General features: G+C 49.8%; 1 protein-coding gene across 1 annotated transcript in view; it reads left to right on the forward strand.

Annotated features, from left to right (window-relative positions):
- LOC146808461 (transient receptor potential cation channel subfamily M member 2-like) overlaps positions 1 to 14853 on the forward strand; it is a 3976112-nt gene that overhangs the window by 737750 nt on the left and 3223509 nt on the right. Inside the window, exon 12 of the mRNA XM_085623954.1 lies at positions 13163 to 13220. Coding sequence (XP_085480080.1) covers positions 13163 to 13220 — 58 coding nt within the window. The remainder of the gene's footprint in view (positions 1 to 13162; positions 13221 to 14853) is intronic.

The raw sequence follows: 14853 nt of genomic DNA on the forward strand, positions 1-14853 counted from the left end.
AGGTGCTGGGAGATGTGGCAGTGTCTGTTGAAGACCAGTCTTGCTGCAGCGTTCTAGATGTTATGTAGCTTGCGTGTGAGGTTTTTGTTTATTCCGGCGTAGAGTGCGTTGCCGTAGTCAAGTCTGCTGGTGACCAGGGCGTGAGTGACGGTCTTTCTGTGTTCAAGGGGGATCCATTTGAAGGTCTTGCGTAGGAGGCGGAGGGTGTGGAAGCAGGAGAACGAGACGGCGTTGATCTGGCGGTCCATTTTAAGTTCGGAGTCCAGGATGATTCCCAGGTTGTGTGCGTGGTCCGTGGGGGTGGGCTGACTTTCAAGGGCAGGAGGCCACCAGGTGTCGTTCCAGGCGTCGGGGTGTGGGCCCATGATGAGTACTTCTGTTTTGTTGGTGTTTAGTTGAAGGCAGCTGTTTTTCATCCATTTGGCGATGGCTTCCATGCCTTCTCGAAAATTGTGTCTGGCAGTGTTGGGTTCGTTGGATAGGGAGAGGATGAGTTGGATGTCGTCTGCATCTGACACAATGTTGAGTCCGTAGATTCTGACGATGGGGGCAAGCGAAGCCATGTAGATGTTGAAAGCGTAGGGCTGAGGAATGACCCCTGTGGGATTCTGCAGGTGGGTGCTGTAGGGTCTGAGAGGAAAGGGGGGAGTCGGACCCGCTGCGTTCTGCCGGAGAGGAAGGAACGGATCCTGTCAAGGGCCTTGTCTTGAATCCCTGCGTCGTGGAGTCTGACACAGTCTCTCACCGCACCCTAATATGCAAGCGGCGCTGAGAGGTCGAGCAGTGGAGCGTCAAAGGGTTGCTGTTTCTCCTTTGTCCAGTAGGGTGCGGATGTCGTCTGTTGCGGCAAGGAGGGCGGTTTGTGTGCTGTGGTTTTTTTCTGAAGTTGGATTGGTAGGAGTCAAGGATGTTTTGTTCTTCGATGAATGTGGTGAGTTGTCTGTTGATGGATTTCTCTATGGCTTTCGCTGGGAAGGGGAGCAGGGAGATGGGCCTTTGAGTTTTTGAGGTCGGTGGGGTCCGCCGAGGGTTTCTTGAGGAGAAGGTTGATCTCGGCTTGTTTCCAGTCGTCTGGGAACGATGCGGTTGCCAGGGAGCGGTTGATGGTGTTGTGGAGCATGGGTGCGATGGTGTCGGTGGCTCTCTTGAAAATGTGGTGGGGGCAGGGGTTTGTGGGGGCCCCGGAGTGGATTGAGTTCATCGTCTTCAGTGTGTCTTCGGTGGTGAGGGCTGTCCAGTTGTTGATCATTGGCTTCATGGTGTCGGGGGTGGTTGGTGAGGGTTCAGTGTGTTGGTTGTCTTTGTCAAAGTTGTTGTAGATGCTCTTGATTTTGTGGTGGAAAAAGGTGCTGAGTTTGTTGCAGAGGTCTTGAGAGGGTGGGATGTTGGTGGACTCACTGGTAGGTTGGGCGAACTCCTTGATGATGTGGAACAGTTCTTTGGTGTTGTGTGCGTGGTTGGAGATTCTGTCTTTGGTCGCTTTTTTTCCTCGTTTTTCTGATGAGTTGGTGGTGGACTTTGGTGGCAGATCTGAAATTGTTGTGGGCTTCTGTGGATTTGGTGTTCCTCCAGTCCTTTTTGAGGCGGTGGCAGGTGCGTCTAGCCTCTCAAAGGTCGTTGATAAACCATCTAGTTTTCTTGGCATGGGTGTTGTTTTTTTTTTTGAGGGGGGCTAAGGTGTTGGCGCTGTCGGTGATCCATCTGTGCAGGGTTCAGGCTGTGGCGTTGGGGTCGTCGATTTCCGCGATGGTAGGGGTGGAGTTGCTGAGTGATGAGGTTAGCTGGTTGTCGGGGATTCTGGTCCAATTTCTTCTTCTGAGCAGGTGCTGGTGTCTGTGGATAGTGGGTATTCTGAAGGTGAAGTGGACACATCGATGGTCGGTCCATGGGAGTTCAGTGGTGTGGCTGAAGGTGATGGAGTTTCCTGTTGTGAAGAGGGGGTCGAGGGTGTGTCCTGCTGAGTGCGTGGGTTCGGTCACGATCTGGCGGAGTCCAAATTTGTGGAGGTTGTCCAGGAGGGATGTGGTGCTGGGGTCCAGTTGGTTGTCGAGGTGGAAGTTGAGGACTACCAGCAGGGTGTAGTTGGTGGATGCGATGGCCTGCGGGGAGATGATGTCCGTGATGGATTCGGCAAAAGGTCTGAAGGGTCCAGGAGCATAAAAATGTGTGGAACTGCTTGAACACAACTAAAAAACGCAAGTTCATCTGCTGTAATTGAAAGGTACCACAGAGAAATCTGGGATGATATAATATCCTTTGCAGACGATTTGCCAGAACATCGCCAACTGGATTATTTGGAAATTGTGAAAGAGGGTTCACTAGTGGTGAATCGATCAATTAGTGCTGCTGTTGACTCAGTAGAACCTTCTGCTCCACAACAGATAGGTGAGTCCCATACAAAAATGCCTGTGTCATTCCTTACACCTGGTCTGAGCAGGCGTAGGGATTTTGACGCAGTGAAGGCGAAAAGTGACGCAGTGAAATATTGTACATTTCACTGTGCAGTTGTACATGTTTTTTTGCATGGGATCGCCCACCCTGCATACATTGTACCTGGCGCAGGTATAATGTGACACAGGGCTTTACAATGTGATGCATCACGGCACACGGCATCTCTCCTAGTCTTCACGGCATCTCTCCTAGGCTCCGCGGCATTTCTCCCTGGCATCTCTCCTAGGCTCCATGGCATCTCTCCTAGGCTCCGTGGCATCTCTCCTACTCCGTGGCATCTCTCCTAGGCTCTGTGGCATCTCTCCTAGGCTGCGTGGCATCTCTCCTAGGCTCCATGGCATCTCTCCTAGGCTCCATGGCATCTCTCCTGGCTCCATGGCATCTCTCCTAGGCTCCATGGCATCTCTCCTAGGCTCCATGGCATCATACATCTAGATGGTACAAAATGCAAGACTGCTTCTACGACCTCTACAGCAGTGCCTAGCGGATCAGTGGGCACAATAAAGAGACTATTGGTAAAATCATCTCTGTTAGACCTATTAGCCTTTGGGTGGTCTGCACCCAGCATTCTACCTACCTTCTCCTCCTTTTCTGACCTCGTTTTTTTTTTTAGTTTTGGACAAAGCGCACTGTGTTTTTTTGTTGTGATTCTTCACTAATAGCTAATTCCCTAAACAGTTAAATAACTACGTACTCATGGTGATGGGTTTAAAAACAAGAGTGCTGCTCTCCCTCACACCGCTCCCTTGCAGTACCAGTGTGACCAAAATACTTACCTCTGGCATTTGTCTCTATTCTGAGGGGTAACTGAGGCCTCCCTGGTGGTCGATCAGGGCAGCAACCTAGAAGAAGAAAGGAGAAAAACCTTAAGTTTTGTTGCAAACCTACCTTAATAAACCATCACAAAAACAGACTTCCATACATCTCTGACTGTTGTGTCCCTTCCATCTTACACGATGTCACAGACATGCTATTGCAGAGCTTGTGTGTGCACTTCTACACTGCCATGGCAGCCTGGCAAAAATAAATATTTTGCCAGGCCCAAACCTTCCCTTTTTACATAAAAGTCACCCCTACGGTAGGCCCTGGGCAGCCCGGAGAACAGGGTGCAGTGTATTTAAAAGCAGGACATGTGCTTTTAAGTTTAACATGTCCTGGCAGTAAAAACCTCTCAAATGTGTTTTTTCACTACTGCACGTCCTGTACTGGAATTACCTTATTACATTTTATGAGTCTAATTTCGAAATGGCAAGAGATAACCCCTTCAGATCTGGTGACTCTGGAATCACAATTTAAAATCCAAATTTATGGTAAAGCAGTATTTAAAGTTGCAATTCTGAAAATGCCACTTTTAGAAACTTGCCATTTTCATGCCTTAGCCATTTGGTGCCTGCAACCTGTCTCTGGTCACATTCCTTGGTGTAGTTGGCAGCAGACTTTGTGTAGGATCATTGTCCCCCTGCCAGCAGCCTATATTGTGAAAAATAAAACGATAATGACACACGTTTATTATCGTTTTATTTTTCCTTTCCAGCCCAGTCTTTGGAGGTTGGGCCATCAGGGTAACAGTGGCGAGGGGGAGGAATAAGCACTGCTGTCACTGCGCTTGTGGGTTTGGAAGGCCACATAGGATGGCCAAACCAATAGCCGTACTGAAGCTGTCTCCAACCTGAGAAGAGCTGCTGGGTTGGAGACAGCAAGCAAACGATCCCAGTCTCTGTGGTAATGCAATTCAAAGGCGCTCTGTCCAATACTGACTCTGCTCCCATGCATCAGCCTGGGCCTGCAGTGGAGAGGAGCAGAAGAGCGCGATATGGTGTGTGGCAGGTAAGTTATTTTTTATTGTTCTTTCTTTTTTAATTCTTTTTATGAATCTTTTTATTAAGCATACATCGGTTTCAATAAACAATCCAGAGGTATCAATCAAATTTTACATTGTAGAGAGGCACAGGAGGAGAGTTTTCATATCATTGCATTGTATAAGAGGGGAATGCTACGGGGTTAGGGAGCCATCTTGTTCAGCACAGCGGGGCGGCACACAAATCTCTCCACGGTATGTATTCCAAGGACTCCATACACTGGACCACTTTTTGGGGCATCCCCTGGCTGAATACACCGTTTTCTCTCTATACATACACCAATCAAGGTCTCTTTCCCAGGCTTCAAGAGTGGGCGATTGGGCTGCTCCCCATAGTTGTGCGATGTTTCTTTTAGCAATCATGAACCCTAGTGTGGCCCACTGAGTCTGGTGAGTGTGCAGGTCAGTGGGTTCCCATATATTCAAGAAGCACCTATGCACCTCTGGGCGAAGATGAACCGGTAGCACCATGTTGATTGTGTCATGGACCTTAGTCCAGTAGGATCTGATACATTTGCACTCCCAGATGATATGCATGAATGTCCCCATATGGCCAAAGCGCCGTTTAAATTCTCCATTATCGGATCTTCCCATAAGCACCAGTCGTGTCCCAGTGATATATGTTCTATGGAGAATTTTAAGCTGCACCAACCTGAGGCGCGCTGTAATGGCAACCACTCTAGGGGAGGACACTACCTCCTGCCAGTCCTCGTCATCTATTTCAGCCCCATGTCGCCTCCACTTCTACCGCAATGATTGGAGGGGATCTGCCATGTTAATAATTAATTTCTTGTATATTAAGGAAATCGTTTTTTTCGGGCAGATGACCATCTAAAATTCTGTCCTCTAAGGGTGAGGCTTCAGGAAGTGAGGTCCCCTTCGGAAGATGAGACTGGAGTGAATGCACGATCTGTGTATATCGGAAACGTTCAGTGCCTGCCAGCTCGTATTCCGTTTGTAGTGCGTGGAAGGACTTAACCCCTCCCTCTCCTCCAATGTCTTTAATATGGAAATGCCAATAAGGTCCTACCTATCAAACATCTTTGAGTTCCATAGGTTGCCCAGCTTCTCCGAATCCCAAAGGGGGTGGCTAATTTCTGTCCCCATCCGAGAGAATTAGTGGCGTCATGCCAAATGCAGATGGCATGGTTGGTGGGGCCCGTCAAGGTGTTCTTTTTGTGTCGTGACTATAATGCCCTGTTATTTGTTGCCTCTGGGAAGGAGCCATCGATCCATGGCATAGCCGGGGTCATCAATACGGCCGTACGTTCCATGATTGATGGCCGCTAAATGTGCAGCCCCGTAATATTTTTTAATATCTGGGAGGCTAATGCCCCCATCATACCAGTTAAGTCCCTCTGGAGACCTTCGACCTCTTTAAAGTAGTAGTAGTAGGACTTCTTTTTGTTTATCTTTCTTCATTCCAGAAATTAACGATAAAGCCTGACCCCGAATTACAGTCTTGAATGCTTCCCATAAGGATTGGGAGGATGACACGGACCCCACATGGTCGGAAAAGTAATCTTCCGTGGCTATGATAAGGGTTTTGCGGATTATCGAATCACGGAGGTACCAAAGGTTAATCGGCTTTATTCTTCCCACTTTGATCTGGTTAAGGACTATGTGGACCAATAGTGGTGAGTGGTCGGATATGCCACTAGCTAGGTGTTTAATTTTGTGGATGTAGGCGGCTTGTGCCGCAGGTACCAAGCAGTAGCCCTGGCGGGAGAGGCTATTGTGCGCCCCAGAATGAAAGGTGTGTTGTATCTGTTCTGGATGGTATGTTCTCCACCCATCTACCAGTCCCATGGTTTCGAAAAAGTCAGGCAGCCAACGAGAAGAGGGTCCCACTTCCCTTGGAGGGTAGCGGTCTAGGGTGCCTGGAACCACTACATTAAAATCGCCCCCGAGGACGGAATGGTGAGCAGGACCGAGCCCAGGTCCGAGAAGGTGGTACCCTTCAGGCCTGGAGGGACATATACAGACATTAATGTAGTGGGCCGGCCCTCCCATGTGCCCGAGACCCCAACAAATCTACCCTGATTGTCTGTCCATGTGGAGCTTATGGCTAGGGGGAACGTGTTCTTCACCATGATGCCTACGCCCCGGGAGCCGGAGGTAAATCCCGCATGTGTGATCATCTTGTACCCCCCTCTGTGCATTGCCTTACATAGGTTTCCGATCAGGTGCGTCTCTTGGAGAATGACAATAGCTGGGGCCTGTCGCTTGATATACTGGAGAACTACACTACGTTTGAGTTTGTCCCCGAGACCGTTAACATTCCAACTCAATATTTTAACATTCTTGTCTCCCATTGCACCTACTATACGTTACGTGAATGCCGGAGTCCTCTGTGAAGCAGTTAAATCCAAATAACGATGCAAAAAACATAACATTACAACAATACAATTCCCCCACCCAACAACCCCCCTCCCTGCTGCCCTGCACTCTTGGCGTAAAACTGCCCATATTAAACTGTCGCCCTATAAAAGAATTAAACGCAGAAAAGTTAAGGACGTGGCATCCCGTTTCCCTGTACTCCCCCAAAAGGATAAAAATTATAAAGTCCCCAAGGTGAGGTAACATCATAGTTTTAAGTGTCAGCCCCCAAGAGGGGAAAAGCCCCCCTGAGGTTCGGCCGCCATGCAGCCCGATACCTGACCCAGTCTGCGTAGAAAGAGGTCTCGATTAGGGAGCCATCATGTTTGTTGCGGTCTTGTCAATCAGTAGCCGGAGAAGCAGCAGTACCGCAATCATTGCGTTCACGTGGGGCCTGCACCGTCCGGTGTTCAAGCCAGTCAGCCGTTTCTTCCGTTTGTTCGAAGAACCAGGTCCTCCCTTCTGCTTCCACTCTGAGCCGCGCCAGGAATAGCATTGAGTATTTCAGTCCCCTTTCTCTGAGCTGCTGCTTCACCATAATGAATGATCGTCTCTGCTTCTGTACTCGCTGTGTGAAGTCTGGAAGAAGGAGATGTCTGCGTTTTCGTAGCAGATGGTGGTCCCCATTCTAGCGTTTTGGAGGATTACGTCCCTATCTCGGAAATTCAGTACTCTCGCCAGGATCGGGCGTGGGGGGCTCCCGGTTTGGGGCAACCTCCAGGAACCTTGTGAGCCCTCTCAATGACAAAACATTTGCTGAGGCCTTTCGGTTGTAGATGTTGTAGGATTAGGTCTTCTACAAAGAGATCTGGGGCCTGTCCTTCTGCCTTTTCCTGCACGCCCAAAATATGCATGTTGTTGCGACGTAGGTGTCCTTCATAGTCATCTAGTTTGAGCTCAGTGGCGTTGCGAAAGACTTGCATTTCTTGGATTTCACATTGTGACGTCACCCACAAGGCTAGAAGTGGTGAGCTCCACCTGTTTAACCTTCTCATTAAGTTTGGTCAGGTCAGCTCGAATCAGGTTGACCTCGATAGCAGTGGTGTCCATTTTATGTTCTAAGGAAGTGTGAACATTAGTGATCGCCTTCATTACGTCTTTCAGTGATCGTTCCTGGTCTTCTTTTCCCTGGTCATTGGGCATTCCACCCCAGACTGTTGACCTTGGAGCATGCCTTTGGGGATGGTGTATCGATCTAGTCTGTTTGATTGCGTGGATTTCGACATCTTTGCACCTGCTGCTTTATTCTTCTCCATTGTCGTCTCGCTGTGGCGCGCTTCTGTTCCTGGCGTCAGCCGTATCTCTACGCTTCACAAAGGCAAGATTCAGATCTCCTCAGTCTGCCACCAAGTGCCATGCTGCACGCTCCTCAGGTGGTGAAATAATTGCTTGGTCAATAGCTAGGTGGTGAGATCTGGTTTCACCCGCCACCATCCACGCCAAATCCACCTCCTCGCTAAGCGTTGGCATTATTGTCAGATGGGGCCAGTAAATGTTAGTGTTGTAAAGAGTTCCCCACCTCATAGGAGATAGAGTGATGCTCAATCTCTTTTGCGGCCTGTGCCTCCCTTCACAGATGGGTGGGTGATGAGGCTTTGTTGTGTATGTGGTCCCAGGCCTCACTAGAGGGTTAGCAAAATTATTGTGTAGTTCGTGCCCCCCGTAGCTCACTGCTCATCTATTGCAGTTCTAAGGAATTGGGGAAAGGGCCAGCAAGCGCCCGCCTGTTCAGCCAGACTGTGTCTTCAAGTTTGGATGATGGGGGGGGAAGGGCCCCTCCACCTCAATAACTTCGGAGCCCCCCGCCGCCTCACCTTGCCCCCGTTGCGCTCACAGATGGATTGGGCCACCTCCGGCCCTGTGCCTCGCTCGCAGCCCACTTTGCCGTGTCGTCAGGAAGCCTGTAGTGCCGTTTCCGTTAGCGGCTGTTTCTATTTCCTGGGTGCCGTCTGTCACTCCGCACCCGGGACTGCAGCGTCGCAGGAGACTCCTCAGGGCCTCCGCCTCACACGTGACCGCACACGACGCACGTGAGCGCCGGCCGTGCCCGCTGGTCTTCAGTGCGGCGAATTCTTTAACTGGAGTCCCCCGCTCCAGTGTAGCATTAGGCCCTCCACCCCACCTGCGGAACCCAAAGCTTCAAGTAGCAGCGGTTTCTGGTGACGGGAGTCGGTGTGAGACGTCCTGCTTGGTATCCAAGGAGTTTCCTCACCTCGGTGCCACGGATGTCACAGGCGGATAGACGGGAGGGGGAAAGGTGTTATGGAGCTATCAGCTCAGGAGGACATTTTGCTCCGGGTCTTGGCAACGCCCCCTTAATGTTCTTTCTTTTTTTCATCCATTGTCCTCTCTGACACCCCATCCCCCTTACCGACCACAACCCGCCCCGCCAGTCTTTCCTGACAACAGCCGCTCCTGGAGCTTAGCTATGTTTAGACGAGCTACCACTGGCAGGATGGGAGCGAGGAGCTGGGCACAGCCTCACTTACACCTGAATAGGCAGTGTTGTGTCTCCACAAAATGGGTTGCATTCCCCCTGTAATTAGTCTGAAGCCAGGGCGGAGAAGGCAGGACACTTGTGTATTTCAAAGGCATGTCTTTCGAAGTATCCCCCACTTCAAAAGCACAACTGGGTATACATACTGGACCTTAGACACCACCACTTCATTAACATCTGGATCTGTGGATACTCTGCCATGAAGTAGGACTGCTGTGCTGCTGAAGCACTGCCACTCTGCTTGACTCCTGGTTCTCCGTGCTGACCTGCTGCCTGCTTCCCTCTTGCCTTGGTGAAAAGGACTTGTGTACTGCTGACGAAAAAATTATCCGGATCCAGGCTGACGCGGTGGGGGGGAATTCTAAGGTAAGGAATTTATAACTAATTGTCTCTTTTAGATAGTATCTTTAAACATGGTTTGCAGAGCATTGCTTGGATCCGGATTGAAGATGCATCATGCAGCTGAGGTGGTGTGGCGGTTCCGAGATGCAGTGACACGATGGGAGAGGTCCTGTTGCCTCGACATCAAAGGTCCTGTTGACGGAGCTTGCGATGTAAAGCTTTGCGATGAGAAGTCCAGTGTCCGTTTGTGGAGCTCGCTGGGCCGACTCTGGGTTTTCCTCCCTTCCCGGGACCCGGTGCGACCTCTGCCCAGCTTCGGAGTTTCTAACTGGCGATGCATGCCATCTTTGGGCAGCCCGATTCCACCGGCACGCCGTCGGGCCCGCGCACACTCAGCTGGGTGCCCTGGGCTTTTGACACCGGCGGCTTCGGCTCCGGCACCCCAGGGTCCCCTTGGATACAGGCCCGGATTCGGATTGGCGCCGGTCGCCCTGACTACACCTCCCCCGGTGCCCACTCCAGCGGTACCACGTCCGCAGCTGACACCAGTTGTGTCCCCAGCTGGCGGCAACCCCGGCCTCCACCCCAATGTGGACACGGAGCTGGACCGGCGTCGACCGACACCGGTTCAGGCACCGAAGGGTACTTTGTGCCCTTGTTCCACCCTGGTTCTTTTAGGCCAGATTGGCAATCAGAGGAGGGTGAGTAGGACTGGGATGGGTCTGGAACCCCTTTAACTGACCAGTTAGACAATGATGCAGACTGGCGAGAGGAGTTGGGGGATGCCAGTGGACTGAATACTTCTCCAGACCTTGGCATGTTGTCTCCACCTACTTTGGCTACGGAGGAGGGAGCGTCGTACACTCTTGTGGATAGGATGATCGTCAGACGCCACCGCCCGGTTCCGGGCTACCCCTCTTTCCTCTCCCAACACCCTTACCCTGAGAGCTTGGTGGTCCAAGCCGCCACGTCCAAAGGCTCATTTCCTAAAGTACCACCTGATAGGGGATCCAAAAAGCTGGACCACCTTGGGAAGAAGATGTTTTCTTCCTTCAGCTTGGGGCTGCAGTTGGTAAACACCTCATGTCTGTTGGGCCGTTACTTCCTCTCCCTGTGGGATCTCTCCTAGGCTCCGTGGCATCCTTCCTAGGCTCCACGGCATCTTTCCTAGTCTTCACAGCATCTCTCTTAGGCCCCATGGCATCTCTCCTAGGCTCTACGACCATCTCTCCTTGGCATATCTTCTAGGCTCCATGGCATCTCTCCTGGGCTCCACCGCATTTCTCCTAAGTTCCACGGCATCTCTCCTCGGCTCCGTGGCATCTCTCCTAGGCTCCACGGCATCTCTCCTATGCACCATGGCATCTCTCCTATGCACCATGGCATCTCTCCTATGCACCATGGCATCTCCTCAGCTCCAGAGAATTTCTCCTAGGCTCTACGACTTCTCTCCTAGTCTTCATGGCATCTTTCTTAGGCTCCACAGCATCTCTCCTAGACTCCGTGGCATCTCTCCAAGGCTCCGTGGCATCTCTCTTAGACTCCGTGGCATCTCTCTTTGGCTCCATAGCATCTCTCTTAGGCTCCACGGCATCTCTCCTAGTCTTCATGGCATCTTTCTTAGCCTCCACTGCATCTCTCCTAGTCTTCATGGCATCTCTCCTAGGCTCTGTGGCATCTTTCCTAGGCTGCATGGCATATCTCCTAGGCTCCGTGGCATTTCTCATAGGCTCCATCTCCTAGGCTCCGTGGCATCTCTCCTAATCTCCATGGCATCTCTTCTAGACATCCCTCCTAGGCTCCACTGCATCTCTCCTAGTCTTCCCGTCATCTCTTAGGCTCCACGGCATCTCTCCTAGGCTCCACGGCATCTCTCCTAGGCTCCGCGGCATTTCTCACTGGCATCTTTCCTAGGCTCCATGGCATCTCTCCTAGGCTCCATGGCATCTCTCCTAGGCTCCGTTTCATCTCTCCTCGGCTCTGTGGCATCTCTCTTTGGCTCCGTGGCATCTCTACTAGGCTGCGTGGCATCTCTCCTAGGCTGTGTGGCATCTCTCCTAGGCTGCCTAGCTTCTCTCCTAGGCTCCATGGCATCTCTCCTAGCTCCATGGCATCTCCCCTAGGCTCCATGGCTTCATACATCTAGATGGTACAAAATGAAAGACTGCTTCTGTGGGGCCACATGGGAGAGGCGGAGATGAGAGGCCTCTGGTCTCTGGCGGACTGGACTCCACATCAACCCTCTGGAGCTTTGGGCAACCCATCTTGCGATGAAAGCATTCATTCCCTCTGTCCGGGGAAGAGTAGTGCAGGTGTTCACGTACAACACGACCGCCATGTGGTACTGCAACAAAAAGGGCGGGGTGGGGTCGTGGACCCTATGTCAAGAGGCCCTCCGCCTCTGGACCTGGCAGGAACATCAGGGCATATCCCTGTCGGTTCAACACCTGGCAAGTACACTTAGCGCAAGGACAGACGAACTCAGCCGCAGATGCATGATTGATCATGAATGGTGTCTTCACTCGGAAGTGGACAAGGTCTCTTTCAGCAGTGGGGAGAGCCTTGGTTAGATCTATTTGCCACCGCGCATGAGAACGTGCAATGTCAGCAATTCTGCTAGTTTGAATTTCCAAGGCGGCACTCGCTAGGCAAGGCTTTTCGTCACGATAGGAGTTGCGGTCTTCTTTCCACCTATACCACTTCTGCCCAGAGTGCTGAAGAAAATCAAGCGCGACCGGGACCAAGTCATCCTTGTGGCTCCAGATTGGGCACTAAGAGTCTGGTATTCCTAGCTGTTACACATGGCCATTGATTCTTCGATCCGACTGCCTCTTCGGGAGGATCTTCTGTCGCAGCAACAGGGGACGGGCCTCCACCCGAACCTGTCCAGCCTCGCATCACGTAAACCTTTTAGTCTATAAAACAATGCCTATGGTGACACTCTCACTGTCTCCTTTATTTGTCAAATGAATATCCTGCAGGGATCAGCATCCATTCCTAATCTTCCCATTTACTTTTCTTAATGTCCTCATTGGACAGTTTTATAGTGTTTACTGCCCGATAAACCAACTGCAATTCTTCCATAAGCAATGGGCCTAGGTATTGTGCTAATAGATCTGTGAACCAAGGAGTTACCTGACCAAACCTCTAAAAATTAGGTCTTCTTCTGATGTATATTTTTACAAGACTATAGAGGAGAGTGCTGTGCGGCTCCTCTGTTGACCTAGCACATTATCCAATTTACCGATGGAGGTATGTTGAATCCAGTAGACCAGTTATAACTGCTCTGACAGTGACTGAAGAGCCTTTTAAAAAGTCTCTCTCACCTGCTAGGGAGTGGACACAAACTTCTCCCTAGCACCCTCCAGTTGTTTTGGGCCATCGGCTAATTTGCAGATTTAAGATTCCGTTTCTTCTTCTGACACGACTTTGTAGATGACTGTGCAAAAGTAAGAGTTAGGAATCTTACTTTTAATTCTTTTTGCAGTGGTGACTTTTTTGCGATTACAGTCTTATGAGAGAAAAAAGGAACGTTTCACAGACTTGTTCACAGCATAGTCTGATTTGTATAGAGGAGGAACTCTTGTTCTCCTCCCTCTGGCATTAACCGTTCTTTGTTTCTTCTCTCTCTTTAGGACAGAAAAGGTGGCACACCAGTCTACGGCACCTTCAAAGACATGCCAGAATACCCAGGCAAGTGTTAACTAAAAAAATAATGAACCCTACTGAAAGAAATTATTAAGTTCAGCCTTGGTACCCTGTGTTGTACTCTCGTTCTTCCTCTTAGGTTCTTTGTTTGCCAATATATATATAGTATATCTCTCTGGGTTATGGGTCCTTTACTCTCTCCTTTTTCACAGGTATAGGTTATGTGTATGCTTTAAACATACCAAGGGTACTTTTTCTCTCCTCTCTAGGTAGCCTGTCAGGGGTGCTTTACCTCTCTCTTAGCAACTCCTTTCCCACTTGTGTTGTAGGGATTCTGCTCAGGAACAGAACCATGCTTGGGACCACAGGACATCAGTATGTCAGGACTGAATCACCATACTACATCAGCATCTGTGGGCCCAAATTTGACTCGCCAATAGTGCCTCACTTGCCCTCCTAACTTTTCAAGAGAGACAAGTGATTTGGTAGCCCGGAACACAACACTCCTGACCCCCCGAGGGATTGCGGTGGCAGGTTACACCCTTTCATTCTCTCACTCTTGTCCACAACATTACAAATTCGAGACACAAAAATAGTTTACAATATTTATTTTAAAAATCGTGCTCTAGTATGCAATAAGTGAGCCTCAAATATAAAACAGATTCATGTCAATAATGCCATTAGCATACTGAATAAACCATATACCACGAAAAGGCCTGTCATATTATTTGACAGGTTTGCCTAAACCCACCCTCTCTGCTTAAGCTAAGTGGTTATAGATTTGAGATTTCTATGGTTTACTTGTGTACGCTGTACTTTAGCACATATAGAAGGTTGTTCTACAGCTCAGCTGATGCAACCCTCTCATCTGCAGGACCTTGGTTCTTTCTGGTGTCTCAGGACAACACGTGCCGAGTTATATAACAAAACATGTAAGTTTAAAAACAGCAACTGGATTTCTCTATTATGGCTAGGTGCTAGTGGGGACCATAATGAATAACAAGGAGCGATGTTTTTTAACCTTGCTCAGAATAAATCCTATAACAAAATACAAAAACATATGCTGACTATGTAAAAATAATAATGTGAAAAACAAGTGCAATATTTTCGCAATGTGTGCAAAGCAAAAGCAGCCTATAAAATACAAAAATTAGGATAACAAAGGGAACACACAACACTGGTGTTCAGTATGTTCACTTGAAACCCCTTGTCAAGAAGAGTGGCCAAGCAAAAATAATAAAAGAAGGTAGAAGGAGGTAGAAAGAAAAAACTGCAATAACAACACAACACCTTGTTCCTGCAACACCCTTCCACCTCCGTCCTCCCGAACACCCTAAACTCCTCCAGGGTGCCACCACCCCACCAGGACTGTGGTGCACTAGTTTGTGCCTGTGGGCGGCATCCACCACTTCTCTGTCCAGACTTCTTCATCCTGGTCTTCGGTGTCCACCTTTACATCAGTGTCTTGTTTCCTGCTGGGCTGGGCCGGATTATGTCTAGTCCCCTCTCCTATCGTGTTTGCTGTGACTTCTTGGCTTCTCCTCGGTCGGCGTTGAGTGTTCTTTTCCTGCCCGATGTAGTTTTCTTTTGTAAGTTCTCTCTTCCATTCTCCCCACCCTCTCTTTACTTGATACTTTTACTTCTTCTAGTTTTCCCCTTTGATTCTGTCCGCTTTCTC

The sequence above is a fragment of the Triturus cristatus genome, chromosome 8 (genome assembly GCF_964204655.1).
Source record: "Triturus cristatus chromosome 8, aTriCri1.1, whole genome shotgun sequence".
Taxonomy (NCBI): Eukaryota; Metazoa; Chordata; class Amphibia; order Caudata; family Salamandridae; genus Triturus; species Triturus cristatus.